Source organism: Littorina saxatilis, linkage group LG17, assembly GCF_037325665.1.
Source record: "Littorina saxatilis isolate snail1 linkage group LG17, US_GU_Lsax_2.0, whole genome shotgun sequence".
Classification (NCBI taxonomy): Eukaryota; Metazoa; Mollusca; class Gastropoda; order Littorinimorpha; family Littorinidae; genus Littorina; species Littorina saxatilis.
The window spans coordinates 18,679,661-18,694,974 of NC_090261.1; the positions used below are offsets into that span (position 1 = coordinate 18,679,661).

Consider the following 15,314-nt stretch of genomic DNA (forward strand, 5'->3'; position numbering starts at 1 on the left):
ATATGTAATTTAATGAAGATGTCTGCTTTGAAGGTAGGGAGATTTTACAGCGCACATGGTAAATTGCAAGTCGTATTGGACAAGAATGTTGTTTCTTCTTTCTTCGTAGTACCATAGATTAGTTCTTGGCCATATTTTCGAGCTGTGCATTGTTATATTATGGGAAAAACACGTTTGAACGCAAATTCGCAAAGCAATTTTGTGTCATTTGCTCCGGAACTGCAACGTCGATTTGCCAAAACAAAAAATTCTGGCTCAATATGCGGAAACATGCTGGTAGTGTCATATTCTTTAAATGGGTTTGGAAGAACTGCTCATAATTTACATAGCACTCCGGCCCTGTTCTTTTTTTCGTCACACCTAAAACCGTTATTCGTTTTGGGCGACGCAGCATTATGCTGTGACTCTGAAATTTGATGGAAACAAGCCAAAATAATGGTCATGTCTGCTGACAATTGTGTAAAATTGTGTAAAAATAATGGTCATGTCACCAACAATTGTGTAAAATCGAAAATTTCAATAGTAAATTTTCATTTGATTAATATACTTACCCAATTCTCATAAATGCATTGACTTCGATCTCACATGCTAGATGTCGAAACACTACTCAAATTACTTGCCCTTGTAAGGGTGGTAACCAAGCTAAAAAAACAGACGCATGATAGCCATTGCTATGACCTGACCTCACTTGGTTACACATACCGTAAAGTACCTTGTAAGCGCCCACCCCCCCTGTGCACCAATTCCGACCCAAAGTAGGGAGTGGGCGCTTACTAGGTACTACACCCTATGCACGAGCAGTTTTTAGTAAGAAATGTGATCTTTGATCACTTCGTAATCATATCTTCTTTCTTTTTTCATCTTCCATTGTTTTTCTTGTTCGTATTGTCATTAGAAGAGCTTGGGGAGACAAATGTCGTCGCATCCTTTTCTTGTCTGCAGAGGTGCCGCTGTCGGCCGCACTGTGTCTCTGTTTCCCTTGAACAAGGGGTACGTCTTCTGGATATGGGCAGCAGTCTATTTTACTTGACTGTTTTCGGCAGAAAGAGAGAGAGAGAGAGAGAGTGAGAGAGAGAGCGAGAGAGAGAGAGAGAGAGAGAGAGAGAGAGAGAGAGAGAGAGTGAGAGAGAGCGAGCGAGAGGAGGGGGAGTATTGTGTGTGTGTGTGTGTGTGTGTGTGCGCGTGTGTGTGCGTGTGAGAGTGTGTGTGTTTCCATTGGCGTTATTATCCAAATAGTCAAGAGCTGACAGCTTAAATGCAACGGTGTACGATTTGATCCGCGGCATCTTGTAATCATTGACTTGCAGGCGTTTAGATCCAAGGCGTGCAGACACATGTGATAGGGTTTGCAAGAAAGGGAAATCATTCACAAAACTAGCAGATCAAGTGCGGAATTTTTATTTCCCCTGATTTCAATGGTGTAAAGTGGGGGGTGGGCGCTTACAAGGTACTATACCCTATGCACGGTTTTGGACTAAAAGTGGGGGTTGGGCGCTTACTCGATACTGGGCGCTTACAAGGTACTTTACGGTAATACCCCGCGTGCCACGTGAGCGCCGGCATCCGGAATAATTATCTGAGACTCTCAAAAACCCTTAGAAAATTAAGTAGCGGGGATGGTTGGGAGGGTATTAACTATGAGAATTGGGTAAGTATATTAATCAAATGAAAATTTACTATTGAAATTTTCGATTAAATTACATATTCTTACCGCAATTCTCATAAATGCAGATTCCTCCCAAAGGCGGAGGGAACTTACTTATGTCCTTGAAAGAACCTGTCCTGCTGCGACTAACGCGGGCAAAGAACTGGCCCCGTCAAGTCGAGTGCAGGAGATGTCACGGAGGTAAAAGTTGATGAAAACGTCATCAGACCTCCAATACGCTGTTTGCATAACGTCGCCTAGGCGACCAGAACGCAACACAGCGAGAGAAGAAGCCCAGGCTCTGGACTCATGAACCCGTGTAGAGGACGGGGGGGGGGGGGGGGGGGGGGGGGGGGGGGGGCATTCAGTCCCCCCCCCCATTTTTCAACAAGCCACCACTCATAGGCCTGTCGTATGAGAGTCGCAACCCATCTTGTGAGAGTCAATTTAGAGATGTCTTTTTCACGTTTCGTGTTAAGAGATAAGAACAGGAGCTTTTGGCTCTTAGCTCTAATTGACTCAGTGCGAGCTAGGTAGGATTTTAAGACTCTAACCGGACAGTTAGATAAATCCGGATCGCCCGGAGCAAGAATCGTCCCGAGAGGAGGGACTTGAATCACCGGAGGAGATTGACCGGGTTTCTGATTCTTGGCAAGGAAATCAGGCCGAAAATGCAGTGACACAGAACCGTTACGTTCAAAGGCAACATCCTCCGGTAACCCCGAGAGAGCATGGATCTCACTGCCCCTACGGGCTGTGGCCAGGAGTAAGAGGAACAAAGTCTTACGCGTTAAGTTTAGCAAACTGGAAGCCTGTAAGGGCTCAAATCCAGAAGAACGCAAAAATTCCAAAACCAGAAACAAATCCCAAGCAGGGACAGGAGTATGCCTCTTAACCTCTTTCAACGAGGCCCTTTTGATCACGCCCGCGATCACACTATGAACATCAATTGTTTCAAAGTAGCGGAGATCGCCGAACGCCTGACCCTCAAAGAAGAGGCCGAGCTGCCCTGGGCCGATAAGAAGGAGAGGTGATTAGCCACATGGATTGAGCGGGGCGCTAAGGCGTTGACCCCATGCTCTATACACCACTTGGCCCAAGAAGACCAATGTGAGGCATCCACCGAAGAAGTGGAGGACCTATGTGCTCTCTGCACCAAGTCCAGCGTCAGATCCGAAGCACCCGAGTTCTGTAACGCTGTCCTCACAACCTCCAGCCGTGTAGGCAGAGGGCCTGTGGGGCGTCGTACGGGATGCCTGTTCTTGGTTGACCTAGATTGCCCCGCACGAGATTTAGAGGAATGGGAGGTCCTTTGGCCAGACGCAGAAGGTCTGGGAACCAATGCTGCGCTGGCCACATGGGAGCTATCAGCAGAAGAGCCGGTCGTTCCAGCTCGGCTTTCCGCACCACTCTGCTGAGCAGAGGAAAGGGGGGGAAAGCATAGGCCTGCAGGCCTGCCCAGGAGATCTCCATGACGTTGCTTTGCCACGCCTCTGTGTCCGGGAAGGGGGACACAAAAATCGGCAGCCTCTTGGAGAACCTGGTGGCAAAGAGGTCGATCATCGGCTTTTCCACCTGAACCCACAGGCGCTGAAGAGCCCCGTGTTTGATGGTCCATTCGGTGTGCAACACCTGAGAGGTCCTGCTGAGCGAGTCGGCCAGCGTATTAAGCCTGCCAGGGAGATATTTCGCTGAGATGTTGACTTGGTGTGAGTGGCACCAAATCAGAATCTCGCAAGCTCCGTCAGACAGGGAGCGAGAACGTGCTCCTCCCTGTTTGTTGACATAGGCAGCAACAGTGGTATTGTCCGTATGCAACCAGACATACCTGCCTATGACGAGAGAGAGAAAAGCTTGCAGACTGAGAGCCACTGCTTCTAACTCCAGGCGATTGATATGCCAAAGGAGTTGTGTCGGCGTCCACAGCCCCGAGAGATTGCCGATGTGGGCTCCCCGGTTCCATGTCACTTCAGCGCCAGCACTTCAGCACCAGCAATTCAGCGCCATACACTTCAGCGCGAGGATACTTCAGCGCCGTACACTTCAGCGTTGGGACTTTTCAGCACCGTACCTTTCAGCGTGGCGAAATTTTAGCGCCGTACATTGTAGCGCTGTACATTATAGCGCTAGAGGAAGACAGAGAGAGAGAGAGAGAGTGTGTGTGTGTGTGTGTGTGTGTGTGTGTGTGTGTGTGTGTGTGTGTGTGTGTGTGTGTGTGTGTGTGTGTGTGTGTTTGTAAAAGTGTCTGCGAAACTGAAAAACTGAGTGACTAATAGGCTTGATTGAGTTTATCCCACAAAAATCTATTCTTTACCTTTATTTCTCAATAAAGCGTATGAATTAAAATGTCCATTCAAATCACTAAAATCAGTAAAATGTCATTAAATGAATTAGATTGCAATGTGCCCATAATGAATAGCTTGAGGTGCCAGTTCAAGATCACACCGCGTCTCCTGACGTACTGAATAGCTTGTCTCTGAAGACGTCAACACTAGAACATGAAAGCAAAGGCGAGTCCTTCCATTGTTTCAAGCAGCCCCCGACCTCCGTCATTGTATTGTCTAACGATCGTCTTTATCCGTTTCTGTAAGTCTTTGTACTTGCGCCTTTTGGGCGCTGGAGCCTGGCCTCCCAGTAGACGTGTGACGTCCGCCTGGACTAGTGCCTGTTCTTTCTTGAGGGCCTCTATCAGCCTCCAAAGATTGGCCGGGGTAGCACGCCCCGACCACGTTCTGAAAGGCGTGATGCCACCCTTCACAGCTATTGTTGGACTTGGCAGCATCAGTGAGGACGCGGTCGTGCACGTTCCACATGTCAATGGAGAATGTCGGCGGATGACGAGGACCACGACGGCGAGGTCTGCCAATATACGTGTCCTCAAAATAGTCGAAGATTGGTTGCCCACGTGCATCATACACCGAAGTAGATGCAGGATCGAACACAGTTTCGAATGCCTGTTCAACGTGCAAGGGAGGAAGGTTTGCCAATATTTTTATCCCCTTCCCCGACATTCCCCCCACCACGGCGCTAAGATGTACGGCGCTGAAGTCTCCCGGCGCTAAAGTGTACGGCGCTGACATCCCCCCGTGCTGAAATGTACGGCGCTAAAAAATACGGTGCTGAAAAGACGCCGCGCTGAAATGGTGGCGCTGAAAGGTATGGCGCTGTAGTGCTGGCGCTAAAGTGACGTGTTACCGGGCTCCCCATCCTGACAGAGACGCATCTGTGGAGAGGTCTAAGTCCGGAGGAGGCAGAGCTATGGGAACCCCCTGAGCGATCCAATCGGAATCCAGCCACTGACTTGTCGTGTGACAGAACTAACCCTGGAGGGGGACACTCTTGTCCCAATCCTGTGAGGTCGGGTCCCAAAGAGACTTGAGGGAAGCCTGAAAAGGTCTCTAGAAAACCCTCCCTAAAGGGACCAACATGGCCATCGATTCCATCTGACCGAGGATCGAGGCTAAGACCCTCACAGATGTCTGCAGTCTTGCCAGCATGGCAGAGATGAGAGCCTGAAGCCTCTCTATTCTCTCCTGTGTAGGACGAACCGTCCAAGAGACCGTGTCGAACAACATGCCGAGGTAAATAAACCTCTGGGATGGGGTCAGCTCTGATTTTGCCTGGTTTACTGAGAACCCCAGGGAAAGAGCCTGGTTCAACACGATCTGTGTGTGCAGATGGCAAGCTGATTGACTCTGATTCAAGATCAACCAGTCGTCGAGGTACGTCCGTAGACGGATACCTCTCTGTCTGATCAGAACACACAACTGCCTGACCACCATGGTAAACACCCATGGAGCCAGCGACAGCCCGAAGGGCAGAGCCCTGAACTGAAAAACCTGGTGACCCCTGCGGAAACGGAGCCACTTCCTGTCTGCAGGATGCATAAGGATGTGAAAATAAGCGTCCGTTAAATCCACCGAGGTCACCCTGACCGAGGCCAGGGTCTCCATCTGAAACTTGATCTTCCGGAGGAACGTGTTTAGCAGAGAAAGCTCGAGAACAGGCCTCCAACGGCCCGAAGCCTTGGTAACTACGAACAGCCGTCCGTAGAACCCTAGTGAGGCGTGATTGATAATCTCCTCTACTGCAGCCTTGGCCAGCAGAGAATCGATCTCTGCCTCTATAACAGTCCTGGCCTCCCGACTGGCCGGGAAACGAAAAGGAGGAGGCTCCCTGGTCAGGGGAGCCTTGTCTTCCTTCCAAAGGAGCCTGAAACCCGATCGCACCACCCCCACTATCCACTGGCTGTGCACTGACGCCTGCCACAAAGATAGAGCCCTGGAGGGGCCCCCTGCCACAACAAGTGTGGGGGGTGAGGGGGTGGTGTGACCGGGAGCACATCATTGGGGTGTGGGCTTACGAGCCCTCTCCCCCCTGCCCTTCCCGAACGAAGGTTTTTTCGGATAAGGGGCACCTCTACAAGGTGCCGCCTTGTTCGCCTGTTCTTTAGGGCGTTGGGCGCTGTGCTGCTTCTTGCTTTTGAAAGAAGGGTAAGACGGAGGCTTCTGGGGAGGTTTAATCGAAAACCTCACAAGATGCCTGTCTCTTGCTTCCTGTAGCTCCTTCTGTCTCGCATCAAGGGCTACCCTCCCCAGGAGAGAGCCCTTAACAAACGGAGAGGACCGCAGAGAGTCCACGGTAGACTGGTGTAAAAACCCCGCTTGCGAGAGAAGAAGATCACGCCGGGTAAAGACAGCGTGAGCATAGAGCTTTGCTGACGAGCTCATCCGCTCATAGTTGACCATCGCCAGAGCTGCAAGCAGCGTGGAGACGTCCCTAGCCGAGGCATCCTCTCTGAACCGAAATGGGTCGAGGGAGGCTGTGTGAGGGCACAGAGGAGAGTTTCAGCAATAGATGCTAACTCTAGACCATGCCGTCCCACCTCCTCCAGGGAGGAGAGAGAAGAGTCACTGAACGAAACACCCGCTTTCGCTGTCGGCTGTTTGGGCAACAAAGAGACTTGGCAACGAAAAAGTCTGGATCAGATTCCGAGACTCCATCTTCTTCTGCACTAAAGGTGAGAACGAAGTGGCCTGAGAACCAGAAGCCAGCCACTGGCGAGCAAAAGGGGGAGCGGGACCATGCGCATGAAGCAGTGAGAAAGGTGTAGGCTGAAGACCACTACCCTGAGGTGCGGGTCGAGCCAAGAGCTGCGACATGTGGTAGGCAATCGCGGGAGATTCGACAAATCAAAAAGATTGCGAGTCAGCCCGCGTAGGCCGAAAGTCATCTGCGGCAGAGGGGGGAAGAGAGACACCCTGCTCTAAATCCGCCACCCCTTCCGGGAAATATTTAGCTGCAACAGCAGCCGCTTTTGCATAGCGAGCCTAAAAGCAGTAGGCAGCGCTACATACTCTTCCACCTCCGCCGAGGAGTCTGAATCCCCACCAGCAGCTGTGTCCAAACACAAAGGCGGGGAGACGGGGGAGTCAGCGGACTGAAACTCTTGTTGATCCCACTGACCCGAGTGAGAGTGGAAAGCGTGATCAGTCTCTGCCTGCCAACCCCCACCGCTCACCTGCCCCGAGAGGGGAGAGGGGTGGGTAGCTCTGGCACAGCGCCCTGCCGAGGAGGGTGAACGGGGGTACAAGACAAAGCCGAGCCCGGCCCGACGTAACCCGCCCGCTGTGCGAGAGAATCGTCCCAGTGCAGAGAACCGGTCTGACTGGCTTGAGCCACGCCGCGCCCCAAGTGGGGAGGGGGGTGGCTCGTCGCAGCAGAAAACGCCCCCCGAGAGGGGAAAGACGGGGTGAGAGACGTAACCGTAAACGGCCGCCCCCACCCGTCCACCTGCTGACGTCCTGTAGCCCCACCGCTCACCCTCCCCGATGGCCGAGGACAATTCCCGCTGGTAAGGCGGTAACGCTCTAGACTGTGACGGCAGTCTGACAGCCCCCACCCGATCCCACCCGGAGGGCGGAAAAGAGTGGGTTGCTGACACAGCCCCCTGCCCCAAATGTGGCAGAGAGGGGGTATGTAACGTAGCCTGGAAAGGCCTTACATCCCACCCCGGCTGTGAATGAGCGAAAGAAATGCCAGGAGAGCGGAAGCCCATAGACTGGCTGTGCTCAGGTTGTAATCCCTCCCCTAAAGGGAGGGACGTGGGTCTGTCGGCAAACTGATCCTCACCACGCGAACCCGTCAGAGCACACTTACCATGCCCCCCCAATCCCCCTTCCCGAAGGTAAGGGGGCTGCATGTCCGACTCAGCTACGCTAAAAGCAAGGTGAGCGGTCAGAGGCAGGCAGGGAGCAGGCCCCCCCCTCCCGAGGGAGAGAGTGCTCGCGAACAACACCAGTACTACCAGAGGCAGAAAGGGCTGAACCGAACTGGCCAGGTGCACTAGTCCAGTGTGAAGCTCAAGCAGCAGGGCGGCCAAAGATAACGTCAGCCGATGTCGCAGAGGCCGAAGGTCCCAGTCTCGCCAGTGAGGAAGAGTCCCCCACGGTAGGCGGAAGAGCCGGAACCGCCGAACGTGACACAAACTGCTTGGAAATAAAATCAAACAATTCATCTTCAAGAGCGCCTAAGGCAGAAGGCCCAGGCTGATTCTCCTGGTGCGGGCTGAAGAGAAAATGAAACCTTCTCTGTTGGAATAGCTACTAAAACCGACGTACTATTCGACGGGTCATCAACCCGCATGGCGGGCAACTCAACATCTTTCTTGGGTTTGCCCTTACTCTTAGGTTTCTTCATAGGGCTAAGAGCCTTTTTCCCCTTCTGCCTCGCACTAAGCTTTTGCTTGCTATCGGCTATCTTGAAAACAAATGGTCGAAAACAGTTTCCCAGAAAAAGAAATTTCTGCCGTGTCTGTAAACAAGCAGCTAACAACAATTCAATCAAAACAACAAGGAAAGATCTCACCAAACACTGGCGAACAGGTAAGGACCCCACAAGACCGGCTAGTCCCAAGGACAGGCGGGCATGCGAAGGCCAAGTGAGTAGACGAATTCCGACACGTCCGACATGGGTCGTCGAAAGTCGAGAATGATTATTCCGAATGCCGGCGCTCACGTGGCGCGCGGGGTATTATGGGTAACCAAGTGAGGTCAGGTCATAGCAACGGCTATGGCGTGTTTTTTTTAGCTTGGTTACCACCCTCACAAGGGCAGGTAATTTGAGTAGTGTTTTGACATCTAGCATGTGAGATCGAAGTCAATGCATTTATGAGAATTGCAGTAAGAATATGTAATTTAATTTGGATGCTTTTGCTCCCAATATAACTGAGAAAATATGAACGTAAAGTTTTTACAAACTGCTGAGACCCCAAAATATGACGGCGGTAAACCAAACTAAGCAGATTTTGAAGTGTTCAAAGCTTCAAAGCTTCAAAGCTCTAGCTTGAAAAACGCCTGAAATAACATCAATGTTAGCAGACCTGTCAACCTGTACGGTTTTCCCGTATTTTGTACGGGATTTACTCAAATTTTGGTGTGTACGGCGTACAAGGCCTAGCTGTACGGGTAAGCCAAATTGTACGGGAATTGTACGGGAAAATTCAAAACCCGAACAAAGATTCGAAACCGATCATCAGATTCGTTTCTGTTTAGCAGACGACAACAACCAACAGAAAAAGACTGTAACTGAGCTTGTGCGCCTGCGCAGAAGGTTTCATAGAGGGCGCTGTGGCCCAATCCGCTACTTCCGTGTCGCGAGATTTGGTCTTTGTTTACACAACTTACTTCAGCGACAGACAACGATTCGCGTCACTTTTCGTGCTACAACTGAAGATGGAGAGGCCAGCGAAGAAAAGAAAGAAAGCCGGACATGGTTAGCACATGTCAGAGTGGGAGAAAACGTACTTTGGTGTTGTGCGATCATCGGACAAGGCGGGAAAGGAGAACAGTTTGTGCGTGCCATGTGGGAAAGTTGCTGCTTCTGGTCACTACGACTTGAAGCAGCATTTTGAAACGGCGGCACACAAACAATCATGCATTGATTCGTTCGAAACAGTTCAAGCATGTGAACCAACATTTCCAGAAACGAGACAGCCGCCTTCCAACGGAAGAAGATGTGACACAAGCCAATGCCATGAAACCATTACCAATACCACAGTCAATCTGCTTGCCACGGCAAAGTCAGCTACTGCTACCTACAACAAGTGTCATGCTTGAAGTGATCTAGTGAGACTGGACTGTGATTTTTCCTGGTGAACAGTAGTACAAAGTAATTGTGTGGGTGTGACTGTGTTATACATTTAAGATTAAACTTAAAGTGATCTGGAGAGACTGGACTGTGATTTTTCCTGGTGAACAGTAGTAGTTGTGTGGGTGTGACTGTGTTATACATTTAAGCTTAAAGTGATCAGGTGAGACTGGACTGTGATTTTTCCTGGTCAGTGGACAGTAGTAGTTGTTTGGGTGCGTTTTACAGTAGTTATATGTATTCATTAATGCTAAATCAGATGTGTTTTATGAATACAAAATAAATGTTGAGTATTTACCAGCTGGTCTTTCTTCTTTTTTATGTCGTGCGAGGGAATTGCGAGTCTTGCGTGTGAACTCAGGTTTGCGTGTGTTCATTTTTTGGGAGTGTGTAAGGGATTGTTGCCCTGATTACAGTTTTTAATCATATTAGTACAGGTTGGCCTTGGAAGGGGTTGACAGGTCTGTGTTAGGTTATTATGAATCGAACATGACCCCCTGTGACCCCAAAAGTTGACGAAGGTCAATCAAACTTTGGTCAAGTCGGGAGATTATCAAACCCTAAAAGTGTGCAAGGTTTCAAAGCTCTAGCTTCAAAAACATCCGAGATAACCGTAACGTTAAGTTTTTATTAAACGAACTTGACCCCGCTGTGATCCCAAAATTTGACAAGGGTCAACCAAACTGGGGTCACTTCGTGAGATCATCAAACCCTAAGTGTGAGCAAATTTTTAGAGACCTAGCTTGAAAAACATACGACATAACCTCAACCTTAAGTTTTTTTGTCCAGCCGGCCGTCCATACAGACGGAGACATATGAAGCCTAATACAGCAGTCCCTGCAATGTACGGCCCCCGGCGTGAGCGGCCACCTGACATGTACGGACACATTTGCTCGGCACGGAGTGTTTTCCTTCTATATTTGCCACCCCTTAAACGGACACCTGCAAAACGTGGACACGGACACTAATTTTCGGTCCCAACAGCAGGTCATACCTGCAAAGTACGGACAGACCATCGTCAAATTTTCTCCACACCAAAATCGATAACAGAGCAGTCCGGCTCTTGGTACAAAGGTCACAGCCGCAAAGGCGTGATGACAGTCTGTTAACTTGGGTGCACGTGTACCCATCAGGAGGGGGTTAGTTTGGATCAGGAGTGGAGTACACGCACTTTCTTGCTTTCAAATGCGAAGATGCCAACATGAAACTGCACTATGCTCTTTAATTATTCTTGTCTGTTGGACATAAGCAACAGAAGCTACAGTCGATGAAGGCCCTCCGAGAAAGAGAGAGAAAAATCGGCCACCATTCTCAGCATCACGTGTCTGTGTGTAACCTTTTTCATTCAATGACAAGATACTCTTGTTTCCCCGCAGCCTTGACCAGTGAGTCGGTTACCTAATCTGTGAACCCTTCAGTTGTGTTGCTTTGTCAAAAGTTAGACACAGTCAACTGGTTTTGCTCTGAGTGAACAGTGCAGCTGGCCTCAATTAGCCAGTGACACCTCTCTGGCCAGAGCACCAAACAGTACATGGCTGGGGGGAGGGAGAGAGAGAGGGGGGGGGGGGGTAGCTGGCTAAACTCAGTGGGGTGTCCGGTGTCACTGCATGTCAGCAGGAAGAGCATTGGAGAGAAATAGAGAGGTGTACTCTTCCAAACAATTTCCAAGGATCAGTTGTCAGGGTAGGAGAGTGAGAGCGGTGTTGTGTACAGTGTATTTCTCACTGAAGAGTGAAAAGTCACATGCCACAAGATCGGCATGCAGTCAATAAAGCCAGACAAGAAGAATGATTATGACATGCGACTCTATCTGCTGGTTTTAATTCAAACTGGTTTTCAACGCTTATTCTCACAAAGCATCTGCACACCTGCCTCTGTGCTGTGTTTGTGTGGCTGCTTTCGTATGATGTCAGTGCATGGTGAGTGCGTTCACTGCCTTGAGGATTTATTTTATCTCTTCTTTCAACACCATTCATACAACTCTTTTTTTGCAGAACGTTTAACAAAATATTAGGAGTTGGATGTTATCGTTTAGTAGCCACAAGAAGTGGTTAGCATAGACTCAAACATGTTGTGTGTGTGTCTCTGTGTGAGTCAGTATGGGGGAGGGGGTGGTGTGGTCACCCCTCCCGTGACCGGCCACCTGCAATGTACGGACAGGTTTGCTATGGCCCAAGGGTGTCCATTCATGTACTCACCAATTGCTCAGATGAGTCAAAAAATGAAGAGGTCGAAAGACTCGGGGACACCTAATTTATGCATCATATGCAAAATGTCAGTCATATGGTCAAGCAGACAAGCTAGAAAGAAAAAGCTGTCAAATTCTACAGGCATCCATAATCAAAGATTATTTGTTGAAACGCTTTGTTCATGAATGACTACAAACATTCATTGTATCATCAGCTAGAGAGCCTTAACACTGGGCAAACAGGCGCTCTATTCTTTCTATGGCTGGCAGAATTAAGGCAGAACTGGTCAACCCATCTTCTCACCTCAAAGAGCCATGAAGCGAAGATGTATGTGGGAGGGATGAGCTCTGATGGAGATGGAGATGACATGTTGTCCGGAGTGACGCCCAGGTTTTCACTCATCTGCAACAGTACATGCTTCATGTGACAACTTCAGTCAGATGCCATGTTTTTCCTCAAACAACTCACATTATTCCTCACACAACTCATATCTCATTCAAAAATGTAAATATTTAAGACTATGACAGTGAGACATGCAAATGACTAGATGTTCCCTAAGACTTGGGTGGGCTACCATGTAATGGAGAGATCTGATAATGCTATCTCTGATCGAGCCGTATGCACAGAAGACAAAATAAAAATAAACATTTGAGCTCGTGAATTATTCTTCAGTTATCAATTGTCAGATTTAATATTGACATGTACATAGCTGCCAACCCCTGTGAAGCCCAAAGAGTAGCATTTTGGAATTTTCAGAGTAGCAATTGGTGTTTAAGAGTAAGCATTGTCTTGAATTTGAATCGCACACCCGCATTTATGCCATTTAAAACTTTGATAAGAATAAAGTCCGCCATGTGCTACTGAAAAGTTTGCTATGCGGGGTTTGCCTTGGACTTTCTTTTTTTCCCCTCTCGTTGTCCGTGTCACAATCAGACATCGTGACATGTCGTCTCTTCGGCATGACGGCAAGTGGGAAACAGTGTCTCGGTACCCCACACCTCCAAGAATGTCATGTGTTCCAAGTAAACTTATCAAAGAGAATATGCTAACCAACTCTACGAAAAAGGTTGTTCTCGATTGGATGGACGACAAAACACACCCTGATTGAATCAGACCTTTCCATCACAAGCGCAGTTTTACCAGAGACCGTACAGTCTCTGTTTTTACTGACTGCTGCCGACTGTCGAATGATAAGTGGAAATTTTGTATGCTTGTAATTTTATGTTTGAGCGCAGCAGTTTTGGGCTTAACGTAGCAATTGCTGCAAAATCGTAGCATGCTATGCTGAAATCGTAGCAGTTGGCAGCTCTGCATGTATCATAAACCATAAAATATGACCATGCATCAAGAATATTGGCCCACCACTAAAAATAATATGCCTAAGCTGACAGAATAGAAGGAATGAACGAGTAACAGCAGGGAAGGAGGCCTCACTCTAAATAAGGTGTCGAGGAGATCACAGAGGTAGTCAAAGACGTTGGCGTGAATGTCAGGGTCCTCAATTTTATTGACGTCACCAAGGCAACACAGCATGCGTTGCCATAGCACCACCGCCACATCTGGCGTCCAGCCCGGTACTGTACCCCCAGCCATCACACTCTTGTTCTCTTGTAAGGAATCCGCTATAATAGATCAATAAATCAATCAATCAATCAATCAATCCATCCACCAATCAATGCATCAATCAATCACTCCATCCATCCAACAATAGATAATTGATAGATAAATAAATGAAAACATCAAGAAAGGCAACAACAAAATAAATAAATCAATCAACCTTGATTTCTGCAGGTGCAATCCTTCAATCAATGAATTAATGGACTGATCAATGAATTAATCAATCAGCTGCAATCAATCAATGAATCAACAAGCATAAATCCTTATCCCCACACAGACACAACAGTATCTTGCACATTTTCACCAGATGTTCTCAACTGAAGCTAAAACAGTAAAGAAAAATCTTTGACAGTCCTATATCTGTAAATTTCATGAAAAAAAAAAAAAGTCACTTCAAGACATTTAGTCGGTATGTTTGCCTAAAACTAAAAGATCAACACTGAATATCCATCGTCACGGAGACTACAAGTAGGAAGGCTTGGCTATCCGAAGACCGAGGCTGGTCACGCCCGGCTCCAAGAAGCAATTTTGAGCACATTTTCAGAGTTAACATAACATACAGTCGACTTCCACTATATCTCGGTCTTTGGGGTCAAACGATTTGAGATCGCAATATACGCGATTCGCAATGCAGTGGGTTCGGGGGGGGGGGGGGGGGGGGGGTGTGGGTGGGCGTATCCACACAAAAAACAGATTTGCTGCCCAAAGTTTTTTTATTTATTTTAATTTTTTTTTTTTTAACACGTTTTTATTTCTTTTTGTTACACAACATCAACATCACACAGCAACATCAAATAACATCAACCATACAAAACTATGCATCTCCAACAAAGACAAAGAAAAAAAAGAGGCAACAACAACAATTGCTGCCCAAAGTTACTTTTAAGGGAAGCAGCTGCATTCTCTTCTGAGTTAGAGAACAACGTGGTTATTTCCCTTGTCTATTTCTATTTCATCTTCAGTCGTCTGGACTACTGCAACTCCCTTCTGGCTGGCCTCCCCGCCTCATCCATTCATGGCCTACAACGAGTCCAGAACGCTGCTGCCAGGCTGACGTTGAGGAAGACGAAGCGAGACCACATCACCCCCCTACTTCGCTCCTTGCACTGGCTCCCTGTCAGCACCCGAATCTCCTACAAACTGTCCACTCTGGTCTACAAGTGTCTCAACGACTCTGCTCCCGAGTACCTTCAATCCTCCCTGGACCTGTACACCCAGCCCTCCGAACGTCCCCTTCGTTCTGCTGCTGACCCACTCCGCCTTCACATCCCTCGCTCGAAACTCACATCTGCTGGTCAGCGTGCATTTCCCTCCACGGGCCCCTCCGTCTGGAATTCCCTGCCGCTTGAGCTTCGCCAGAGCCCCTCTCTTGACGCGTTCAAGAGTAGGTTGAAGACTCAGTTCTTCCCGTAGCTGGCTGCGACTTCCATGTTCGACGTAATGTGTGTGCCCCAAAAGACATTCTTGTGCTGTGCTCTGTGAGAGGTGTTTTCTTTGTGCTTAATATTATTTTGTTTGGACCTAGCTATTGATGTGTACATTGTTGTTAAACAGTTGTTTGTTGTATGTTTATCAGGGTTTGCTAGTGTGTGATAGGGTTCGTGTCCGTCTGTAGATGTTAGTTTCTTTGTTAGTCCTGTGTTGACAACTCTTCGACAAGCGCTTAGAACTGTTCCCACGGAATACGCGCTATATAAGCTTCCTATTGATTGATT

General features: G+C 48.5%; 1 protein-coding gene across 6 annotated transcripts in view; it reads right to left on the minus strand.

Annotated features, from left to right (window-relative positions):
• LOC138952779 (ral GTPase-activating protein subunit alpha-1-like) overlaps positions 1-15,314 on the minus strand; it is a 499,987-nt gene that overhangs the window by 305,179 nt on the left and 179,494 nt on the right. For all 6 annotated transcript variants that reach the window (XM_070324510.1, XM_070324511.1, XM_070324509.1 and 3 more), the window contains 2 exons: positions 13,417-13,604; positions 12,286-12,384 (listed from right to left, as the gene is read on the minus strand). In XM_070324510.1, coding sequence (XP_070180611.1) covers positions 12,286-12,384; positions 13,417-13,604 — 287 coding nt within the window. The remainder of the gene's footprint in view (positions 1-12,285; positions 12,385-13,416; positions 13,605-15,314) is intronic.